Below are 24,272 nucleotides of genomic sequence, written 5' to 3' on the forward strand. Positions count from 1 at the left end.
CTTTTAAATACGAAATGTGATAACACGCTGAAGTGCCACGGAATTAGGGGTTGTATAATTAGAAGTAGAAATCTCATAGCATGTTTTCTTCGTATTCGATCACGTGAGGGCGCTATAAACAGTAGCAATTGCCAGTAGTGAGTCGAAACAGTATTTCCGACTAGCGCCCAAGTGGGGCCGGGTGATGATGATCGTTTACCATTATGAAGGTTTCTGTCAGGTGAGCAGGTTCAATCCTGTAGGAAAGAACACACATACCAAGATGTTTCCCGATGAACCTGAGGCAAACAAAAATAGATGGGGCCTTCATTTCCGACCCAAATCTATCGGTAGTAAATTACTGTATGGTGATATTACCGAAGTTGGTGTGTGGAAAAGTAGTATTTCCGACAAAACAAAATGGGGAAAGCTCTGATTTAGACTGAGTGCTTGATTGAGGAGGGAGGGAGACTCGCCCATCTCCGGGTCATTGGCTGGAATTTTTTTCTGCCATAACCACGTCCTTCGGGACAGTAAGTTAAAATCACTTCGGTGGCAGAGCCTCTTTGTGATAGTTTTACACTCCTTAGATCACCGCCAAATAGCGGTTTCAGGAGTCCAATGTTTGAAACCAGCAGAAAACCAGGATTTTTTTCGCATTCGATAATATTAACCCATAGGCTGCGATAAATAGTCGCAAAATCGCTGCTCTCAAAACGGCTGAATAAAAAGGATTTCCCTTTTTTTCAATTGTCTTTTGCGAAAGACAGATCCGTACGCAAAATCATACGTTGCAAATAGCGATGCCTCGGCTAACGAAGATAATTGGTTCCGGAGGGAAATAACGTTCGTTAGCCGAAAACTTCGTAAGTCAAAGCATCACCGTGCAGTGAAACCTATTTAATATGGACACTTTATTTGACGGAAACATGTCTTCGACGGAATTAAAAAATAGTCCCTTTATTGATTAATGCTTTTACGTGTGTGTGTGTATATACACCTTTATAAAATGGAAACCTGTCTAAATGGAATATTATTTTAGTCTCTTGGCGTTACGTTTTTTTTTGTACGGGTTTCATTATTTTATAAAATCTAAAATAAAGTGTGATACGAACAAAGAATCTGGGATTGAACCCACAATTACCAAGGAAAAGAACGATCGTGGAAGGCAGGCACTCTACCATCACTCAACAATGTACAATCACCTCACGTAGCAATCGTTTAAGAAAATAGAGAAATAATAAAAAAATATTAAAAAAAAACCCTAGAATATATATATACGGTACGCCATCTATATGTCATTTTAAAAATTTCACGTTAAAAATTTCCTTGAAAAAAAAATCGAGATCATTCTGAGATGATGGAGCGCGCCGCTACGCGCGCGTATCCCATAATCATCCCTGGATTATGGGATACGAGCATCACAAACTAGACAGATAATGAAATTTGCCTAGAATGACCGTAGTCGGAGACGTCTCGGCTGTATGTCGTCATCAAGGACAGAAATTGGCTCAGATTACCACCTGACTGAATGCCGACTGGCTCAGTGAGTCAGTAGATGAACCATGTAACTCTCAATCCACTGTATGGTCTTCAGGTTGGTCAGGGCCGAAAGACCGTGATAATCGTTCTACTTACGGGGGTTCCGGTCGGCTAATGCCTAGTTCAAGCAACGTACTACCGACTTCTCTGTAATGAATGGGTCTCCCATTCCAGGAGCTCGGACGTGAATCATATCGAGAATAGTTGAGACACTGTGTGGAGAAAAGAGTTCATTCTGCACCGGTGATTCTGTTTGCATCTAATATTTCGTGAGCGATACCATTGGCGCATTTAAACGCAATGGTTGAAACCTCGACTCAATAAGCCGGAGATGGTTACTAGGTAGGCAATCGGAATTCGGTGGCACTTCGGTGTTATATGCAGTTGCTACATTACTCAGTAATTACAACTCATGGTATTAAGATGTCACTGACGTAATACACGGAAGGGAAGATCATTTACCAATGTATCTTGACGGAAGGTGCGGCCACATATAGCGCATGGTTTAAGCTCGATAGCTGATTCCGAAGGTGGTGACAATACTGAAAAATACAAGGTTTTCTTTTTCAATAGTCTAGATGGTGCGCCAGTCAAAGATTTCTTGTAGCAGTGACATGAATATCGAGTGCATAATTATATAATTTTTATACTTCATGTCAAACGAATAAAAAACGAAGCTTACCAGATGCGTCCATTTCAAAGATGAAGACAAGGCATTGAATATATTTACTCCGATGATGACTGTTGCAGAATAAAGTTATGTGTAGACCTATAGATACCGAAAAAAAAAAATTAATTAATCACTGAAACGAACGTTTTAAAAATCATGCAAAATGAGTGTTTTTGTTTCCCATGGAAAAGTCTCAAAAGGTTTCGATAACTACCACTCACTAACTACTGGTTGATCACACTGATAACCACTGATGACACATAAAAATTTATGATGATAATAATAATAATAATAATAATAAACACAACAGCAACACCATGTGGTTCGACATGTCTGGAAATTAAAATCCTTACATGATGAATAAAAAGCTCATAAACCATACACTGGGAAGCAGCTTGATGTGGTCTGTCTCTAATCGATCTCCATCGACTGTGATGGGCTTCCCTCATCCTGTTCGGCAATGTTCTACATATTTTCTTTCCATGTATCTTGTCGAGTGGACGATGCAATAACCCCGTGATGGGGACTTCCTGCGGTAGCAATGTGTTCTGTTACAGAGTTGGTAAAAAACCAAAAAACCGGGGTTTTTTTTTTGGTTTAAACCAGTTTTTTTGTTTTAAATAGTTAACGTTAAAAATTAACATTAAAAAAATAAAATTTCTGAAACATCATTCAAACTTCTATATATTCCCATATTAATTAATCAATAAATATTTCTTACATTTTAACAAAAATTATTTTTGAAAACTTGTGTTTGAAAATTCTTACTGCGTATTCATCAACACAGTTTAAACTGCAATCGCGCAAGTGAAAGGATTGAAGATCGAAACGGATTGGCTAAATCGAGGATTTTAACCAATCCGTGTCTTTACCTGCGATCGTAGTTTAAACTCTGTCGGTGAATACGGCCATTAGTGTTATTATTAACCATATAATATAAAGATGTTTTCTTTAGTTACCTTTCAGTATGCTTAATTAGAAAGCTATTTTGCAAAAACTATATTAAAAAATAGGTGAATATAATATATTTAATGAAGCATAAATAATGCAGATTAATTAGCAATGATTTACAATATACATGGTGATTTTAACTAAAGTACTGATTTTTCAAAACGTTGTAAAAAAAAGAACTATTGTCACAATAACTTGAAAATTTACATGAATATTCCTGAAGCAATGAAATTTTATATGGCGAAGGGGGAAAAATATATTTTATATTATACTATACTTAAAAACGTATATATATACGTTTATATATACTATACTTAAAAACGTAAATTTAACGACACACTGTACTTATCCAACACGGAAATTCGCTCACAGAATGGACAAGATAGCCAGTCAGGGCAAAATGATAACTTAATTACCATTGCACGATTTCAGTTCATGGAAACATCACAAAAAAATGTAATTGAACAAATAACTACAACTTACTCAAGAAATGTTAAATATGTTGTCCACCGTGCTCTGGCTATGAGGTGAAAGCACAAAAATGCTTGTTCAACAGCAGATCAAGAGTATGCCATGGTCATGATGTGGATGCACTTGCAATTCACCTTTATTAAACCAAACGCGCCCCACGCTAATATTCCTGAGGAACTTCTAACGTATAGGGGGGACATTGGAGCTTGTAATTCACCAAAGTTTGCAATCCGACCACTGTTAACATAACATTTTTAGGTCCCCCCCACCCAGCCAGAAGTTGCAAGGGTTAAGGTTAAGGTTAGGTGAACTGGCTGCCGGCCAGGTGTCATGTCATCCCGTTATTGTCAAAATAGTTCTTCAGCAGCTGCTTCGCTGGTATTACAATGTGCATCTTGATAAAAGTTGTTCTATCCTCACACTGATGCTGTTAAAGTGCCGAAATGATGTGGCAGCGCACAATAGATTATACTGCTGGCCAAGTACAGCATCATCTACTTCCACATTTTGCACATTTTTTCCTTTTGCCAAAGAAATTTCCATTGCTTCGAGAGTATCCATGCAAATTTCAAGTCAGTCTGAACAGTACTTATTGTATAGTTTTAGAATCAAAACTTTAATTATAATTACCCTGTATATAACTGATTATTTTTCATAAATCTGTTACTACTATACAATAGAACTTTGATTAACTGGGCTTAACCATGAAAGGTTATGAAAGTATACCATGAAATTATACCATACCATGAAAGTATTAAAAAACTATTGAATATTAAGACTGGGTAAGATAGGCCTACAGTGTGAGATGTGCTACTTCTTATTGGAAAGAAAATGAAAATGTCTGTGAGGTAATGTAACTACTAGTGTGTACACTGGTCTTTGTTCTTTAATAAAGACAGCTGCTGTCTTTATTGGATTATAAGACCACCTGCCCCTAGCATGATGGTGTCACTACTGTTGCTGCTTCTTTGTGAAGGAGAAACCAAGTGAGACAATACACCACTACATTTATAATAGATGTGATGCAATCCTTATTAATGAATTTGCTAAAGATAGAGCATCAGAATTTAGCCAAAGGTTAGAAAATGTGGTAAGAATGAGAAATTTCGGCTTCTGTATATAACTTTAAATAACTAAAATACTTTACATGAAAAAAATATATATTCAGGCCACTTTTATGAGTCTTTTTGGGAAAAAAACCACTTAAAGCATTGCAAAATGAATGATGGTATATCATCATTAAATATGGTTCTATCACCATTTAATGATGGTAGATATACCACCTGAATGTACCCCAAGAATATAAAATGTGGTAAGAATGAAAAAAGTTTTTGGCTAGTAATGAACAAATATGATATTTGTCAAGGAAAAAAAAAGATATTCAGGCAACTTTTATTTGATTTTTTGAAAAAAACCACTTGGTTAAAACCGTGGTTTAAACCAAACAACCCTGGCTGTCTGTAGCCATTTTTTCGCCGTTTCTGTTGTACCTTATCGACCTGGGCTACCGCATCCCGTATTTCAGCCTTGCTATTAAAATCGCTTACGGATTTTTTGAAAAAAAAAACCCCGTTGATGAGGGTAAATCGTTCGCTCCACAAAAATTTCCTTTAAATAAATAAAAAAAAAAAACTAGGAGGAGCAAGATCAGGACTACATAGTGGGTGTGGTACATATTAGGTATTCTATCGAGTAATAAATTAGATTCAACCAGGGCCATCCTAACAGCACTAAGGGTCTTCGAGCAAAATGATTTTCTGCCCCGTCCCCTCGCTCGAAGTGTCTGCCAATCAACTGCCATTTTTACCCTTTAAAAACACAACATCAAATCTTATCATCACGAGGCGCCCGTGTCTGCTCAATTACCAACATCGCTGTCAACGTGGAGGCCTATACTATCACTGTATAAGCGCCAACCAGAATAATGCAGAACACTGAGATTTATTTGGTCCGGCAAAATATCTAACATCGACTGTATCATGCAGCACTGATCTTGTTTCGCAACTTTTTTTTCTCATCCTTACGAATTAAATCTTTTCCTTTTCAACTGTGGTTTTGGAAAAGCAGGACAATTTCGGGAGAATGTCCAAATATGGGTTCTAATCACTCCCCCCCCCCCCCCATCAAGAATGAGAAATATCTTGGATCGCGCATGAAAGTCGATGATTAATAAATGAAAATAAATGTACCAAACTCAATTCAAGTTTCGACAATAATGGTGAGTCAACAAGTAAATCAACACTCGTAAGTCGATGGTTCATACTACTGCTGCTGCTGCTTAACCTTACTGGAGAAAATCGCGCGAGTCTGATACTCTGTTGTAAGAAGCAGCGTAAGCACATCGGCCCCAAAGGATGGGGGGACCGGGACATCTCCGGCGAAACGAGAATTTATTGATTTGTCAAATACATACAGTGCATCGTAAAATAAATTATGTAAATCGATGAATCGAATGAATCAAGTGCAACGGGCGACCGTAGATGGTCTAACCGTACATCTACCTCGCACACATTCCTCTGCGGAATTTCTAACGAATCGGCACATGCCAGAATATGTGTTCTGAGCAGGGTCGTGACAGGAGGGGGGCAACTGCCCCGGGTGGCAGTTTTAGATTGGGAACAAAAAATACCGTTATAAAATTATCGAATTTTAAAGTTGTGAGGGTGGCAATATAATGCTTGGCCCGGGCGGCAAAGTCCTAGTTACGGCCCTGGTTCTGAGTGTTGTGTGTGAGGGTCACTAACGTATTGATGTTGTCACAGATGTGTTTCGTGTTCTTGCCGGTGCTGCCACCTGTTTTCCATATTTTGAAGTGAGAAGGGTGAAGGCTTGAATTTTCATGTAAGTATCATTCTGTAGCAGTTTCATCCGAAAAAATAATTTTGGAGAGTAATCACTCCTTTCCAAAATTTTAACGGATATTTTTTAAATTTGGATATTTTTTTAATGTGAAACGTACAGAAAAACAAGTCCATTAAAAAATGCCTGCAATTTGAAGGAGTATTTTCACTCCTCATCGAAATCTGGAGGAGTAAAATTGAAGTTTTATGCATGTGAAATCACACATGCAGATGCGTATTGGTGAACACTCTTCTGCAGGTCTGTTTTCTCCCTCCGGAGAGACTTTTTCAAAAGTGAGACCAACTCGCATTCGCTCCTTAAAGTTCGAAAACCGCAAGGTACCAACATCAGCCGACCACCACTGTGCCGCCAACGGGGGTTCCACCCTGTATCCTAACGATGAGAGTCCAACACGATACCCACACGACTGCACAGCTGGCGATGGGATTCGATCTGCATTTCTCATTGAATTCGTGGTCTCCAATAACCTGACATGTCAATGTGCCAATCAATGTTCCGAATGTAAATAAACATGATGAAATTTCCATCACGCCCCAAGATTATTGAACTCCCCACCTCCCCCAGACCTCTTTCCTAAATGACTTGCTTTCCATTACCCACCCGTGGAGCTGTCTGGAAAAGATCACGGAAACGCGGACGTTAAACAAACACCAACATGCACGTATTGATCGCAGACATGCAAAACTTGGTGGGGCTACTGAATACAATTTCTGGCCGCGTTTAAATACATGCGACGAGTTCTTTCAAAAACGAGTCGTTTTTATGCACGTGCGTGGACACAAAAAAGGGTGATTATATTAGGACTCTTAATGGCTCTGGATACGTTGATTAATTGCTTCGCCAGGCATATGCAGAAGAAACGAAAAGGTTGGCGCGCTGTTCCCGTCGCTATGGATCCCTCTTCGTGACGCATCGACTAATCAATGAAAGGCGAGATTTACTTCTGTGACTAGATTCCATACAAAGCTATCAGACCAAATTTATCCGATGGCTGCCATCAAGCTCCGTTTCTTGTAAGACACGGGTCAACCTGATGCTGAATTATGGTTTTGCCAATGCAAATTTTTTTTTTTTGCCACCCCCCTCTTACACTAGTCGAAGTTGCTACACCAAATTTCCGACTTTTCCATCCTTTGAGTAACACTTATATAAGATTAACACGATAAAAGAAAGACAGAGAGAAATGATTGGACTGCCCTCTCTCGCTCTCCTCGCGTAAGATTTGATTTTGTGTTCATCCTCGTCTCTACCCGAAACGTATCGGTTGGATGAAATAATACTACTGATACTGCTAAACCGCACATGCATCTCGTTCATCTTCATCTACGGAACCTCTAACGAATAGGTATATGCCAGAATGCGCGTGTATGTGTTGTGAGTCCAAACAGCACCTCCTAGATATAGCCCTCCGCACGCTGCTCGTGACGTCAGCAAGTAGTCCATTTTTCCTGAGAATATTCAGGGAAAAAATTTCCCTGCCCGTGTCAGTATCATCGTTGTGCGGGAAAAAAAATGATCGGGCTCAGAATTGGCGATTTCTATGCCCCACATCCAATCACCATGCGGTATTTGTGCGCCAAACAGGAAGATTCTGAGCCAAAATAAGAAGAAATGAAATAGGTGGTAGTGAAATAGTTAGAATTGTGGTTCAAAATGTCGCAAACTTGCTAGGTTGCCTTAAGGACGTTACAGATGAACTTGGCAACCCGCGCGGAGACCTTCTATCTCTAGGAGGTGCTGATCTAATGCGAACTTTGTTTCTGTGGAATTCTTGTTGTGTTCCTTGTCAAGTGCTGCCACAGTGATAGTAGTAGATAAATTGAACGTCTCCCATACGGCCCAGAGAAACGCACGTTTCAGTACTACTTATACTTCCAATTACCAAAAGTATCTAAATAACATGTGGATCACACATAGGCCATTTATATTGCAAGAGGTTGTACAGTTAAATTAAAAAAAAAAAAACTTTTTATATGGGCACCCTGTGCTCAAAAACCTAATTATAAAGTTTCTGCTCTCTTTCTCCTCCCCCTTCCCCGAGGACAACAAAAGAAATTCTACGATTGTAAGTTTCGAAGTGATATTTAAATTCAAAAAACGGTGAAAAATTGGGGGATAAAAACCAGCATAAATATGGGGAAAAAGCATTTTCCGTTAGTTTATAGTATTGTTTTTTTCCAGAATTTCCTACGTTTTTGGAATTCAAATGTCTCATCGAATATTATAAACATAGATAGCGACACATATAAACATAGATTTTTTTTGTTGGAATCAGGAGAGACAGGGCCGTAGTTAGCCGTTCCTGTGCCCCGTGCAAGAATTTGAATTTAGGTCCCTTCTGGTCCATTTAGTCCCATTCTGGGCCCCCTTCCAAGTGGGCTCTGTGCGGGTGCACCTGCCTAGTTACGGTCCTGGCACAGGCGGGACCGTATTAAAATTGAATTTTTTTCTAAATTTTGTTTTACATAGCGTATTTTCACTCTCAAAACTGGTACAGGTTAATTTTTAAACGATTTTTGAGCATTTTTTAGATTGGAATCATACCTCCACGACGAACGGTTCACTAGATTTTTCAAGGGAATAATAATTAATTGCTTCAAATAAGTCTTTAACAGTCGTACGACCCCTTCGATGGGTGACAAATAAAAAAATTTACTTCGAATTCTCTTTCCAGTACTTAACAATTACAAGTGGCACAGAATATTGCGCAACGTCGGTACTTCCGTCAACTTGGATAGAAAAAAATTCACAGTGGCTTATGACTGTGCTCTCAACATCGTCTGACATGTCCTGTATTCTTTGAGACACCGTATTATTTGACAGAGGTATTAAACTCATTATAAGAACACTTTCCTCTGCAAACATGCATCTGACAGCATCTTTTCATCAATAGTGTGATTTTTCCCTCATCTCGCAATACGATAGCTAATGCAGTAGGAAGTCTCGGTAACTTTGGCAACACACCTTTTGGAAGATTCAAAATATGTTTTAACGTTTACAGGTGCACGCTATTTCAGGCACAATACTAATTATTGAACGATCTAGGAAGGTTCTTGGAAAAGTTCATCTTTCTATCTTTTACTTTAAAGGTTACAAGTGTTTACTTTACGTATTTTGCGCGGTCTGCGAGACGAATGTTTATGAATCTAGGGTAAAATTTTGAATTGCGATATTTCTTCAAATACTGGATATGAAACGGTTTCAAAATTAGAAACAAACCAGAATTTCATAGCCTGTTTTTCTTTTTACTGTGTACTGAATTAATCGGCAATATACAGTCGCCCCAGCTTAATCGGCTATCAACGATTCCAACACGTAATTTTTCCGATTATGCGAGGAACAAATCAATTGCTATTTTACAACATTAGTACAGTTTGTATATTGAAAACTGTTAAAGGATCAATATGAATAAAGCTTCTCGGATAAATCAGACGTCAAAAATAAAATGAAAATGATGAATATACCTAAAAATTAAAATGAACAAAATACCTAAAATTTTTACTTTTCATTAGGAATGTTAGAGCCCTCTATTGTCTCAATAGAGAACAAAAATAAAATAATCAAAATATACGTAATGAAGACCACTCGAATACTTGGAAGACAGTACCAACTACCAAAAATGTATTTTTTTTAAAAATCTTAGTATATATTTCTCATTAAGTAAAATGTTTCATTCAATAAAAAGCATTATATTTATAGCGGTTGATGTGTATTAACAATTGGCGTGTGAAGCTTGATACAGTCGAATGCCATTAGAACGAACTACAAGAGACGAGAAATCACTTCGTAATGACGAATTTTTTCGTTGTAAAAGAACTCCAGATTTTTTACACTATTCCCATGTAAATTTATCTGGGGATCAGAAAAGTTTTCGTTAAAGCGAGATTTTCGCTATAACGGTATTTCCTTAAAACGGGAATCGACTGTATTCGAGTAAGCGGGGGAAAGTCGTTGAAGTTATGTTGTTAACCGGGGAACTTTAACATTGTCTTTCTCTACGGGAGAAATTTTGGTGCCGGAAGATATTATCCGTTATCCGATTAAGCGGGTCGGACTATATTATACGGGAACAGTTATCCGTTAGGTTTTATGTTGTTCTCAGTTGAAGAATAAACATAAAATTTTCAAACAGAGGAGGATCGTAGCCAGGGCCGGACGGAGCCGCGAAACAGGATAAAATACTTTGATTCTCAATTGACGTTCTAACGTTCTTAACGTTTGACTTAACATCAACAAAGCAAATATATATATAGCTTAAAATTCTGTCCGAAATCTCTAAAATCCAGACATCGAACCCTCTGGCCTAGGGTTTTTCAGAATCTCTCCCCGAAGCCAAAAGAAGGGTGCATGGGGACCGCGACGCTTAATTCGTCTTTTAAAATTATTCAAAATTACACGAGGGAGGCATAATGCACGCATTCCCGGCTGAAAGAGTATTTAGTTGCCGCCCTGGGTAGATAATCGGTTCTCTAGACCCGACAGCCCCAACCTTTAAATTTTCGGGGCATGGCCCCATCACAAGGGTGGGGCTGACAGGGCCCGGGCGATTCTTATCTTTTTTTTCCCCAAGTTATAAATTCACAAAAGGAAGGCACGTGAAAAGGGGTCATTCAAGTATTACGTCAGCATCGGGGGGGGGGGGTTCGGATTTGCTGACTTTTGATCACAAGGGGAGGGGAGGGGGATTTGAACGTTGCTTACGTCATCAACCACCCCTTTTTGAAGATATGAAATATTTTAAGCTTCTGACGAAATTTTGCTGACAGTGGGGAGGGGGTTCTGTGTTTTGCTGACTTTTGCTGACAGGGGGGGGGGGTCAAAAATGGCTGAAAATCTGCTTACGTAATACTTGAATGGCCCGAAAGTCTGGCCTGGGGGGGATCCGACAAAAAATCTCAGCCTAACGACTTTGCTCCAGGATGTGGGGCCCAGGATCTGGGGACACATTTTTTTCTTTGGACAGCGGGTACTATCGTGCAAATTTATCGTCGAATGTTTTTTTCATGACCATGAAATAGCAGTTCTATATTCATTCTCGGATGCAAGTGTAAAGCTGGTAGCAGAGTTTTTAGGAGAACCGAGGGATTTGGAAATCCCGTTTTAGGGGGCCACAAAGTTGTTTTCGCACTGGGCCGTAAAATACTTAAGCCCGTCCCTGATTGTAGCTGGAGCGATCATTTGATCATTTTTGTCGCACCTCTGTGATTTTCTGCATACGAGGGCTAATTAGACCGGGCTTGCAATTTATTGCCGATTCCGAACGGTAGCCGCCTTTATACTCGCGGAGAGGTTGATGAGCTAACCTCTCGGTGTGGGACTCCCTGCGGTAGTAAATCTTTTTCTTTGGTCGCGTCGTCTTTTCTGTTGTACCTCTGTGTCAGGAAAGTTTCTGATAAGGACGAACCGGGTATCGAACTCACGACACCTCTCAATATCCTTTGGTACTTTAGGTGTGCATCTTATCCACCTGGGCTACAGCGCCCTTGGCTGAAGTGAGAGAGAATGTATCATTTGTAGGGCTGGGAATCGATTAAAATTTTTAACTACTTAATTTAAAAAATTAATCGATTAATCGAATTTAATCGAATATTTTCAAAAGCTATTCATTCATAGCAAACGCAGTTTTGGTAACTAGATAATATTAATTGATTTATTCTGTTTATTTCACGCATCAACCCACTGAATGGATGTAAACAACTATATGAATAGATTGATGAATAAAGGCTGCCCGCTTGAAGCTATTTAATATCGCTCCCCTTTGCCGAAAACATGAATGTGCAAATTTCTAGAACTTGGAAAACGACTTTTGAACGTTTAATTCTGCCCCATGTAACTCTATGGAAGTTGTTCTCCTAAAATGTTTTCTAGAATGTGTTTTAGTATAGGGAATAACAGTTGCGTTTCTGACGAAACTTAGACAGCAAAACAGGTGATCCAACCAGCTGAGTAACCCAAAAGTCAAAAGCTTAAGGGGGAACGGTATGCTGAACATGCTTGTCTCCTATCCATATCCTGGAATTTCTTAATTTGGATCCTGTCGTTTTTTCAAATCAGTAATTTTAGAAATCATCACTAGTTTTCGTTGAATCGATTTGTGTTTCCCCATGTCGAAAAATTTGATCAAAATATCGATTCAAATATTCTTAAATACGGTCTCTTATCTGAAATGTTATGTATAAGAACATAGTTTTTACGACATTTAATCAGTTTAGTCAAATAAATCAAGATAAATTATAAACTTTTAATAAAAATTTTAATGGGATTAATCGAGTTGATTAACTCAACTAAAATTTTTAGCTGCGATTAACAATTGATCGATTAACCTACCCGATTAATCGGACTAGCCCTAATTATTTGTTAGTACATTACAGTCGAAAGCACGGTAATGAGCGGTAAAACTGTTAGAAATAAACATGCAATTTATCGTGTGATGCCATATTTCAGTGAATATATCCTTTCCCATTTCATACATCCTCCCAGAAAACGAAAAACTCACGATACTCATACCAATGCAGTAAAATCGTCAAGATTCAAAGAGCGATGCTAGATGAGTCGAATAACGTATGAATACGAGCTACTCCAAAGCGCGTATATTTGAATAGTGCAAAATGGGTATTTGAGTACACCATGATACAATATCTGTTCGCTTTCAACATTAGTGTTCGCATAAGAAGACTCCCCATTTCAACATGTTTGCTCTGTACGTCGTTTTATGTCCAAGTTCATTTTGCCACTAAATTAAGAATTCTAGAGCACTGATATGTTCTAAGAATTTAAAGCCTTAACAAAAGATGAAAAAAGTCATTAAATTTCAATAACCTGAGAATACACGTTTGGGTCTAATCACATGTCAAAGTATCTTTGCGGTCAAAATGACTGTTACAGTCTTTCTGGTCTTAATGGAGAGAATGCAGAAAAGACAAACTCGGTTTTAACGACATCGAAGATTCTACGAAACTTTATCGTTTTTACCGAAGTGTCGTTACAAACAAAGTTGATATTATTAAAACCTTTTTGGCATGAAAAATATGGACAGAAATGCAATCAAATACTGTATAAAATTATTTTTTTTTTCATTTTGATTATAGTGACCATATATGATCGAGAAAAATACGGGAAATGTAGATAATTAATACGCGACATTGCCGATTCTAGCCAATCATGTTCCCGAATGTCGGTGAAATCACTAAATATTGGTTATAAACTTGGCGAGAAATGCAATACCAAGTAAATACAATACTAGTAAGTCTGCTAAATTGTATTTCTCGCGCGAAAATTGAACATGACAAATACGGTGGAATGAATATTTATAGTCATATTCATTCTGGCAGAATTTTTAAATTATGAAAATTACCTTCATCTCCGATTCCAGTAAATATTATAAAATAAGCTTGGCTGAAAAAACGGGATATTTGTATATTAAAATAATCGCGATGGTAAAAATACGGGAATGTTTCGCATACTGGGGGGGTCATATCAATTAGCACGTCGGAGCGTCAAGTACACGTAATATATATATATTTTCAATGTTGGGTATATAAACTGAACGACAAACAAACATTCCTTGAATGCGATCAACTCTAATAAGCTTATAAATTCCTTGGGAAAACGTTCTCGAAACCAAAACGACGAAAAAATTGTCGTTATATACGAGATGGTTCCTTTTCAATTATATTTATATACGTTATATAATCAAGGTCAACTAATATTTTATACTACGGCTCATCAATTTTTGACGTTATAGCACATATATATTTTTTGACATCAATTTTGACGTTATTTTGACGTATCGTTACAACTGAGATCATTATAAACGAGTTTCACTGTAGGTAGAGTTTTGGTTCTCGAGACCTTTTGTATGGCAAAGAAATCGATAGGCTTCTTCCTCGAATCCATAACATGATGCTATCCATTGTACAGCCATAGAATGAGCGAAAGGTCCCAGTTCTCATGGATGCGACTTATACAATCATAAAATGTAAGGTGATCAATATTTATATATAATCGAAAAAGCATTACCTCTCTTTTCAAAATATAACAATTCATTACGATATAATATCAATCGATACTACTCTGAAAAGATTGTATTCGTTCATGGAAATGATGTGAAACATCATGAAACATCCATTGAATATATTAAAGGTCTCTAACATAATTTTGTGTACTGTTATTATGCCATTTATAGATGTTTTTCACGTGTGGGAATCATGGAGCCCTCATTTTCCGAGTAATTACTTTAGCAGCGGGTTGTGCATTTACGCGGAAGTGGATGTGATATTTCGATGCTTTATACGGCGCTTTTTATTAAATATTTCTTGGCAGAAGAGTCGTTCCAAGCCCTGTTATGTCACATAAACACGAATATACTATTTACAGTAATTGCTTCATTAGATATTCTAGGAAAAAGGAATTGGGAACTCTCGCATCACCATCATTGTTTTGTTTTGGATTCGTGGTGGCTAAAAGTGTGGCAGTGGTGTCACTTCCGCGAAACGGACGGGCAGCTTTGACGCTCTACTTACCTGATATCTCACACAATATATTTTGTGCGAACCTCTATTTATATGGACACATTTTTGGCATCTCTTTACTGTTTTTGATAACAATACTGCGATATTTTTCCAGACTCTAGCCTGGCATAATATAATCATCATGAATAACCATTTATTAAACCGTTTGAGTTTTGACGGAATATTTAGTGGTGTTGGAGTTACCAGATTTCCAACTAGCTGAGTGAAGACAATCATTCCTGACCATATTTCTTGCAAAAGAAGACGTGCCCATCCAAACAGTCGTCGTGAATTGTTGCCCAAATATGCAATACTTCTTGCCATAATTACACAGTACCACGTTACTACATTTTTCAATACTTAAATGGCGTTATTAGTGTCGCAATATTTTTATGGAAAGTGCTAATGAACTATTGGGGTCAGTTGCGCAGATTTACAGAAGTAGTGTTGCTAAGGGTATCGTGCCAGGGGAATTAGAAGCTCGCTAATGTGGTTCCGATATTTAGAAAGACTACTAGAGAAATCGTGTCGAATTATCGTCCAGTGAGTTTGACGAGCTCCCTCTCGAAAATTTTGGAAATTGTTATCGAAAGGCAATCGATGAAGTTGATGGACGAGAATAACGTATTGTCGGAAAACCAGCATAGGTTCAGAAAAGGGAAGTCATGTGTCACCAACCTTCTTTGCTTCTGTGATCACGTGACTAATGCTTTCGGAAAAGGCAGAAACGTCGATGTTGTTTATCTTGATATGCAGAAGTCATTCGATCGGGTCCAACATGGTAAACTCTTGAAGCGTTTACATGAGATTGGGAGGTAACTTGTTGAATTGGATAGGATCGTGTGTGGTTGAGAGATGTGTCACAAAAGGTGCGTAAACGAATAATTTTGATTAGACAGGTGTGAAAAGTGGAGTCCCTGAAGGAAGTGTCCTTGGGCTTTTACTTTTTCACTTTTTATAAAAGCTAAACTTGATCAGTGCATCGATTAGATTGTTAGCAAATTCGCAGATCACGTGAAGCTAATGGGGGTAGTCGGGAATCCAGCGATAGGGAGATGCTACAGACCGACAGCATTGCGACATGGGCTAATAAATGGAGCATGTATTGATAAGTGCATGGTTGTTTATTTTGATACGAACAACCCACTTTTCGCTTACTAGTAAAATGGAATTATTATCTCGGATATAACCAGGGTCACAGATTTGGGAATTCTCACCATTAAAGTTGCTTAGATTTTCTGAACATTGTTCAAAAAACAAATAGAATGATGGGAATTTTCATTCTTAAAAAGGTCTCTTCGCGTTCTCCTAGCCACTATTCCGCTTTTCAGAGGATTGGTTCGTCCTGGGCTGGAGTAAGACGTAAGGTTTTGGAGACCATACCTACAGAAGGGCATAGACTTGGTTGAGGGGGGAGTGCAGAGAAGAGGTACGAGTTAGTGCATAAGGCTTGAGCTATTAAAAAAGACTTGCGTTCTTTCGATGTAAACATATTAAAGAAATCAAGTGTCGGGGGATACAATCGAATTGTTTTTCAACGGGATGGGTAGGATGGACCATAAGTTATTAATACACCGTCAATCAACTGCTTCGACAAGCAGACACGTATCGTTTAGTAAGGGACAATTTTATGTTGTGGTGTCGCAGGGAGTTTTTCTTCTAATACGGTTGTTAATAAGTTAACTTACCTCCAGAGGTCACGATTTCTTATACAGGGTGATTATAAAAAAACTATCCCGACATATGGGCCCCTAACTATCATACCCTTCACAGAAACTGAATGAAATTTTGGCATAAGGTATTTTGATGTATGCGCTCAAGAATGATATGAAAACAACAGTGTCACTCTAACAGTTACGGTTACAGTGAGAAAATTTCGAAAATATCAAATGGCAACACCAAGTTTTTTGTATTGGAATGCGATCTCCATTGTGAAAAACCCTAAATAGCGTTCGAACGGCAACTGTAGCATGAAAATCACCGGCGGTAGATAGGCTAAAAGTGAGGACAACCAAGAAGGACAGAGAAGCAGCATAAAATAAAGCATTTTATTGTGTTTTCCACATGACCTTGTGGAGGACTAATCAGGCCTTGTGGGATCTCAGCCGAAGAAACGGTGTGACGAATGAAACGAACATTAATGCTCTGGTGCACGGCAAAGTCCTTTTTACTTTTTCCTTGCCTAGATCCGGGGATTTTCGTGTAACAGGTGCCATTCCAACGCTATTTAGTGTTTTTCAGTATGGAGATCGCATTTCAATACAAAAAACTTGGTGTTGCCATTTGATATTTTCGAAATTTTCTCACTGTAACCGTAACTGTTAGAGTGACACTGTTGTTTTCCATATCATTCTTGAGCGCATACCTCAAAATACCTTATGCCAAAATTTAATTCAGTTTCTGTGAATGGTATGATAGTTAGGGGCCCACATGTCGGGATAGTTTTTTTATAATCACCCTGTATTTATATTTGACGTCCACATTTTTTACGGGCATCTCTTTTCATTCACCTCGTTGGGAAATTTGTCTGTTGTGATCTGTTTTGTATTTGATGAGGGATCAGAGGGCATTAAATTTTGGCTGGGAATCAAATCACGAAATGTGCTTCTGATCTGTGTATCTTGGTTCTTGATCTGTGTTTCCAGAGGGAAAGAATTAATATATTAAACAGAGGACAAAAATCCTCTCACAAGATTATAATTTTGGGAATGTATGGGTTTGTACAGGGTGAACTACTGTAGTAAAGGACGCAGTGCGGCTGTCGTCTCTCAGAATGTCCCAAAAGACCTTGAATCTACATGGACTTCCAAGAAAACTGGAAAGCAGAGTGTACGCCATCTGCTCTCAGTTTACTGTCATCGCGCTAGACTCTCATCATGAGGATACCGGTTCAAACCCTGTTAGCGATACAGTAGTGGTCGGTTGAAGTTGGTTTTCTCCGATTTTCTAACTTTGAGGCACAAATGCGAGCTGGTCTTCCATTTGAAAAGTCTTTCCTCAGATAGCTGGCAGACCTTTACCATGGTACTTACATAGTATGAAAGTTCAAGCATTTACAGTTTTCACTTCAAAATATGGAAGGAAAATGGCAGCACCAGCAAAACACGAACCAAGCTCATCTTCGATAAAATAAATACGTTAGGATCCCGCATACACCACGCTTTTGTATGTACCAATTCTATAGAAACACCACAGAGGGATTTGTATGAGGTGCATGCACTTGTACGGTTTCGTAGAACTAGTAGTATCCTGCCTACTCTACATTTCAAGTTACCGGTCCTTGAGGTGGAAATTAGAATAAATAATGGGTGCATTTATAACTGAAATCACATATGACATTCTTAGAAAGGCTATGCACAAATTTTTGGAATGCCTCTCTGGATCGGAATAGCAATCCATTCTTATGGGACTAGTACTGTGCCACACAGATTTTTGTACCGTTGTGGTCTGATTAGCTGCTGAAGTTACAGTTTGTCTCGAAGGTGCGCAACAACATGAGAGTGAGGGCTCCTTGAGCAACTCGATCTGATTCTTGAACACTCATTTCAAGAAGCCACCATCGTACGGCACTAGTGGTAGTATTTCAACCTTGGTTGGTTTTGCAACCAAAACCTTGTCTTTTTGCAGGACCATCCAGTTTCTCTAGTGGGAAAATTAAATTTTTTTGAAAGTGTTAGGTAGTTGTAATTTAGTTTTTCCTAACAAATCCGGATCATTTCCAAATGCTTAAATGTAAATTTGTTTTTTAACAAAAAAAAGGACTCCATTAAATTATGAATGAAAAATTAGGTGAAATCGAGAGTGATGAATGTCAAGGTTCCTATTTTGGCAATGTACAATGCCAAAATATTTTCTAATTTGGTCCTACGCATAAGGTCAAAATTTTGAGTCAGTAAAATATTACTGATGCAGAATCTAGAAACACAGAACCAGTGCAGACATGGAGAACGCTGTTTTGAAATCTTGAATATTTTGGCATCGATTCTTAACATTTTTTTTTATCATGACACTTACATAATTCATATTTTTACGATAATAATGGCCAGACATAATTATTTTTCGGTGTCTACTACTAAAGTTGTTTTTGACGAAGAGTCTATTTGGAAAATTTTTGTAACTATTGATAATACTGAGGTGTGATCTGAGATGGTCCTCGCTGCACTTTCACCACAGTGCGAACAGAACAGAGCGGTGTTGTCCATAACGTTGCAATATGTCACTAAGGTTAAAGCACAAGAAACAAAGCATCTAAACCAGGAGAAACAGCCATGTAGTAACTGATCAGGTCCCCAAAATCTAAGGGTACGTCTGAATACTCATGAGAAGTCACAGCGTGATGTTTAAACTATACAGGATGAATCAGAAAAGATGGGAAAAACTTTAAGAGGTGATAGTACACACCAGCACAAACAATTGTCATCAAAGAATGCATGGTCTAACATGAAACGCAAACGCGCGTTTCGAAACGGCCGCTCTGCAAACGTTAAGACGGCATTCTTGTTGAAATTTATTGAGAAAGAAAGAACACCACATGCATGCAAATGCAACCTGGGGAAGAAGGAGAAACATTATGCAAATCTGCGTCACAGTGAATAAAAGGCTGTAGCCTCGTACGGTTGAGTCCACAAAATTTATTTACAAGAAAGGACTAGAAATTTACGTCATAGGGGAGAAAAACGAATAGAACAGAAGCGAGACTCAAACATCAGTTTGAAGTGCCAAAAACATCTTTTTCAAAAGTGTTTCTCATTTACTGCTCCTAAATTAATGAATTCATTTCAGTCAAAAAAACCAACTACTAATAATACTAACCATAAATATGAAATTTACATCTATGCAAAAATCATTCAAAATTATGATGACATGCTCTGAAGCTGTTCATATAAAAGCTAGATAAATATATTTTAATTAACAATATAGTTTTTTACATATAACTGCTTAAATTTATATATTTTTATGTGTGTATTAATGTTGTACGCAGAATATACGCGTATCATGTTGTTTTAATTTCACTAAATCTGACGTCATTTTACATTGTTATAGATCATGTCTTAAATTTTTTATAATATGTTCTTTTTGTATAATCATACTGCGTACTTGGCGGCTCACAATGATGGCGAAACAATGTAATACAAATTCTTTTTGGCTTCATGGAAGGACTTAGTGTCCCTTGGGGCTACATAGTGTATATTCGTTATATGTATATGTATTTTTTCTTTTGTATTCCTTTTCGTTTGTTACTGTCCAGTATTTGTGTAATGTGTATGTATTTGTTTACAATAATAAAAAAAAATCCTGCCTACAACAAAAACATACACCACGTGGACGACATCGCAACAGCTTCCTCGTTCGAACAACTCTCGGACACTACTGCCACGAGAACGGATCTCGGGCTCGCCACCTGCATTCACAGAGACAGCCGATGTTGACCGTATCAAGGCTTTTTTTTTTTTGCCCGTTTGATGAAAATTGTTTTGTGTGTACTACTACCTCTTAAAGTTATTTCTGAATCTTCCTGTACACTGACATTCCGTTCTCACAGACTTCTTTTACAAGCCTCCTCCTACCACGCTCAGGAAGTGCCAGTAAACGGCTGTGAAGGGTAAAAATTGTGGGTAGAGAATTGTGTGAGTAAGAAGAAAAAGATAGAATAATATAAAGTCCTTAAAAAGAGAATTATATTTTCAGTATGCTCTTTGCACAGAGACAACATGGCCATTATAACATAATCAATCTCCAAACACATGAGCCTAATAATAATCACTCAGTTTGGTGGGAAAAAATAAAACCTCTAGATGAATTTCGAGAAAAACAAACCCTAACAATTACCAGTTAGTTACTGATCAACACTCTTAGACTCTGCAAAGGCTTTATGCTGGTGTTTCTACCCGCAAATTAGATTTATTTTGTAAGCAACACATAGACTTCCATAATAAAATATTAGCATAATTTATATAATACATTTCCTAAAAATCTTACAATATCTGAAAAAAAATTATTTTCAAAACAAAACTATGCAACAATATGTTCAATGTATTTCAATTGCAACGTTTTTTTTTTTTTTTAAATCAAAACTAATTTCAAGATTTATATATAAAATTTCCAAGTTTACATACAGAAAAATGCGTTGCATTCATGATAGATGACGCTAACAAGTACAGGTTTCCCATGAATTTGTAAATTGTACGAAAATTGAAGAAATCGGTACGTTTGAATGGGGTTCGTGAGAACAAGTTATTCTCACGAAAGACATTTTTTTTAGTCAGAAAATTTTTTAATTCAAATTTTTGCAATTAAAATTTTCATGCACCACCCTCTTGCTGAATGAAAGCAAATCACTAGAAATATGCAAATGAAAGTCCTATAAAATGCAACATCAACGACTTGCAACTAATTTCGGAATTTTCTTATTGCTGACGCATTCATTAGGTTTGTATTCTGATATTGACAATAGTGGATGAAGCAATGTTGATGAAGTTGTTTTATCTCAGCCATAACGACCGGCTTATTACGCATAATTACCGGATTTATGACATTTACCGTAACATACACATTGAGAACAAATACAATTTTCCTAGTCAGCTTTCAATCTTGTCATCTGTGGATGCCAAATCGACTTCAGATACGCAGGCCATATCAGCCAATTATTTCTGACATTATAGAAAAAGTATAGCGCATTTTTACGAGTATTGCGAAAAAGAGTGTCAAGTATCTTATTTATTAATATTAATGCTAAAATATAACACTTTTTGGTGTATTTTGTTCATACGCACTGTGCTGTTAACAGTATAGCCGTTTAACTTTTCCGCCAAAGGGATCAAAGGGCAGAGCGTCACAGCAATATGCGCAGTCCAAGACGGATCCGTTCCGTTCTCATTCTCAGTTGGTCAAAGACGGGAATCCGATACACTGCCAGCCAATGATCAAAGTGCAATCTTCAGATGAATTCATAGGCGTACGCAGAATTTTCTTGGGGGGAGGGGGTTCAGATTTTTTTCCCTTCTGAGGGAGGGGGGCGGTTATGTTTTTCCCTGAAAAATAGCACTACAATCTTGGCTCATACTGGCGCTTACATAAGGTTTCCATTGTGATGATGACATTAGTATATAAAGCCCTATTGGTGAAGTAGTTTTATTTCAACCACGAAATGACTGCTGAAATTTTACGAACGTTTCAGACACAGGAGAGATTAAAGAAAAGTTCAGGTCCAATCAAACCTGATTTTGCTTCTGCGCAGCGTCTTCTATTGGCGAAAATTCGAACTAATTTCTTTTTTTCTGTATCTAAAAAAACCCACGTCCTGAGAATAACTTTTTCGGCAAATCGCATTCAAACATACCAATCCCTTCAGTTTTATGAATTCTCAAACTATTTAAGAATTTATGGGACACACTGTGTATACGACATGTTATTCGTGTATTCTGACATTGAAAATTCTCTTATAATGAACTTCATTGCCACTAAATGACACTAACCCAAACAAAAAGATCTCATTATTATAAAATTTGTTATTCTTCGTCTATGACAAATTTTACACAATGATCGTTGGTGAACGGCCAGGGCAAGATTTGGTACGGGGCACCCTGTCCAACAAATCCGTATTATTGTATAAAAAAACAAAAATATAGAGGGTGTCCTGTAAGTGCTAATGCGGCGTTTATCTCATCGACCGTTCGTCATAGAGGTATGAATTCAATTTAAAAAAATGCTCAGAAGACGTTCAAATTTGAATGCCTTGAACTTTGTACTAGTATTGAGAGTGAAAATACAATGTGTCATAAAAATAAAAAAAATCGTATCGGCACTTATCTAATCTAATCTAGAAAATATAATCGTATTTTTATATGGTCCCCTTGTCCTCCAACTTCCAATTAGAAAGGTTGCCACCCCTATCTCTCCTGAGGCAAAAAAATCCATGTTTCTAAGTGCAATACTCGCCAAGATATTTGAATTCAAAAATCGGAGAAAAGCTATGAAATAACAGCAAAAACTAACGCACAACTCTCCTTTCCGTCATTTATGCTGTCCGCTCCAAATTATTCTCCGAGTTTTGAATTAGAGTACTTCAGTGAATATTGCATTTAGAAACTTGGATTATTTTTTTGGGCTGAGGAGAGACAGGGAAACACTTTCTTTTTAGAAGTTGGAGGAAAGGGGGAGCGTGCAAAAAAAAATTAGATTTTTTTTATTTTGTCACACACTGTATTTTCAATCTCAAAACCGGTAGAGTAACTTTTGAACGTCTTTCGAGCAATTTTTAAATCGATCTATACCTGTACGACGGACGATTGATGAGGACGCATTAGAACTTACAGGAGACCCTGTATAATGAAATCTACCTAAAGATCTCGAGGCAAGAGCAACGCACCCCCGCGCCATCTATAGTGAAGATATATCTAGCATCTATTATTTCAGCATTTGATTTTTCAAAGCCATATTTTCATTATTACGACTAAAATATACTCCCATATTTCTCACACACACACAATCACCGATATTTAAGCGAAATTTCATTCAAAAAGCATTGTTTAAATTTTTTTGCAGGAAAAGGAAAAAAAAAACTTTTTTTATTTGAGGCCCAAAATGAATTTTAATTTTTAGATTTTCCCCGATGAATATTCAAAGGGAGTTAATTTTTTCGAGCGCCGCGCGGAATCTCTCATTTAACCCTCTAAGCGGTTTTTAAAGTTTTCCTGATCCGCATCATAAGTGCCACATTTGAAATTGTGAAAACTTCACAAAACTGTTACCTATTTTCAAGAACAATTATGTTTTTTCCTATTATATATGTGTGTGCGAACCCCTCCCCCCAACAAGAAAATTTACCCCGCCCATCGCTTTTATTCTCCTCATTATGATGAAAAACACCTGCCGATGACGTGCGTGGTTTTCTAGGAAGACAAAAATTTTTTTTTGGAAAAAAAAATCTTTTTAGTGATGTATAATATACTGAGCGTTTATACGTGTGTGTGTGTGTATATATATATATATATTTGTATTTTTCTCACTCTTTCTCTTATCTAACCTTGAACAAGAGCTGACTCCACCCACTGGCTGAAGCACAGTTAATTGATTGGAGAGAGGGATGGAAATCTTGTTATACTGTAGAAACAAATTCAATATTTTTTTTAGAAGACGAGATATTTTTTTTTTTTTTTTTAAGCGTCTGTGATGTTTTGCGTATTGTTCCGGATAATTTTCCGCAAGACTTGGAGATTGCAAACACAACAATTGGTTCGACGGACAAACACAGATTTATTTACAGAACAGCACTTTACACGTATTTA

General features: G+C 37.5%; 1 protein-coding gene across 1 annotated transcript in view; it reads right to left on the bottom strand.

Moving 5' to 3' along the window:
* LOC149083568 (uncharacterized) overlaps positions 1-24,272 on the bottom strand; it is a 59,402-nt gene that overhangs the window by 25,148 nt on the left and 9,982 nt on the right. Inside the window, exons 2-3 of the mRNA XM_089234087.1 lie at positions 2,204-2,290; positions 1,984-2,063 (exon numbers count right to left, since the gene is read on the bottom strand). Coding sequence (XP_089090213.1) covers positions 1,984-2,063; positions 2,204-2,216 — 93 coding nt within the window. The 5' untranslated portion in view covers positions 2,217-2,290. The remainder of the gene's footprint in view (positions 1-1,983; positions 2,064-2,203; positions 2,291-24,272) is intronic.

The sequence above is a fragment of the Pholcus phalangioides genome, unplaced genomic scaffold (genome assembly GCF_987345545.1).
Source record: "Pholcus phalangioides strain wild (caught in Gottingen) unplaced genomic scaffold, Ppha-v1.0 ptg000008l_1, whole genome shotgun sequence".
NCBI classification, from domain to species: Eukaryota; Metazoa; Arthropoda; class Arachnida; order Araneae; family Pholcidae; genus Pholcus; species Pholcus phalangioides.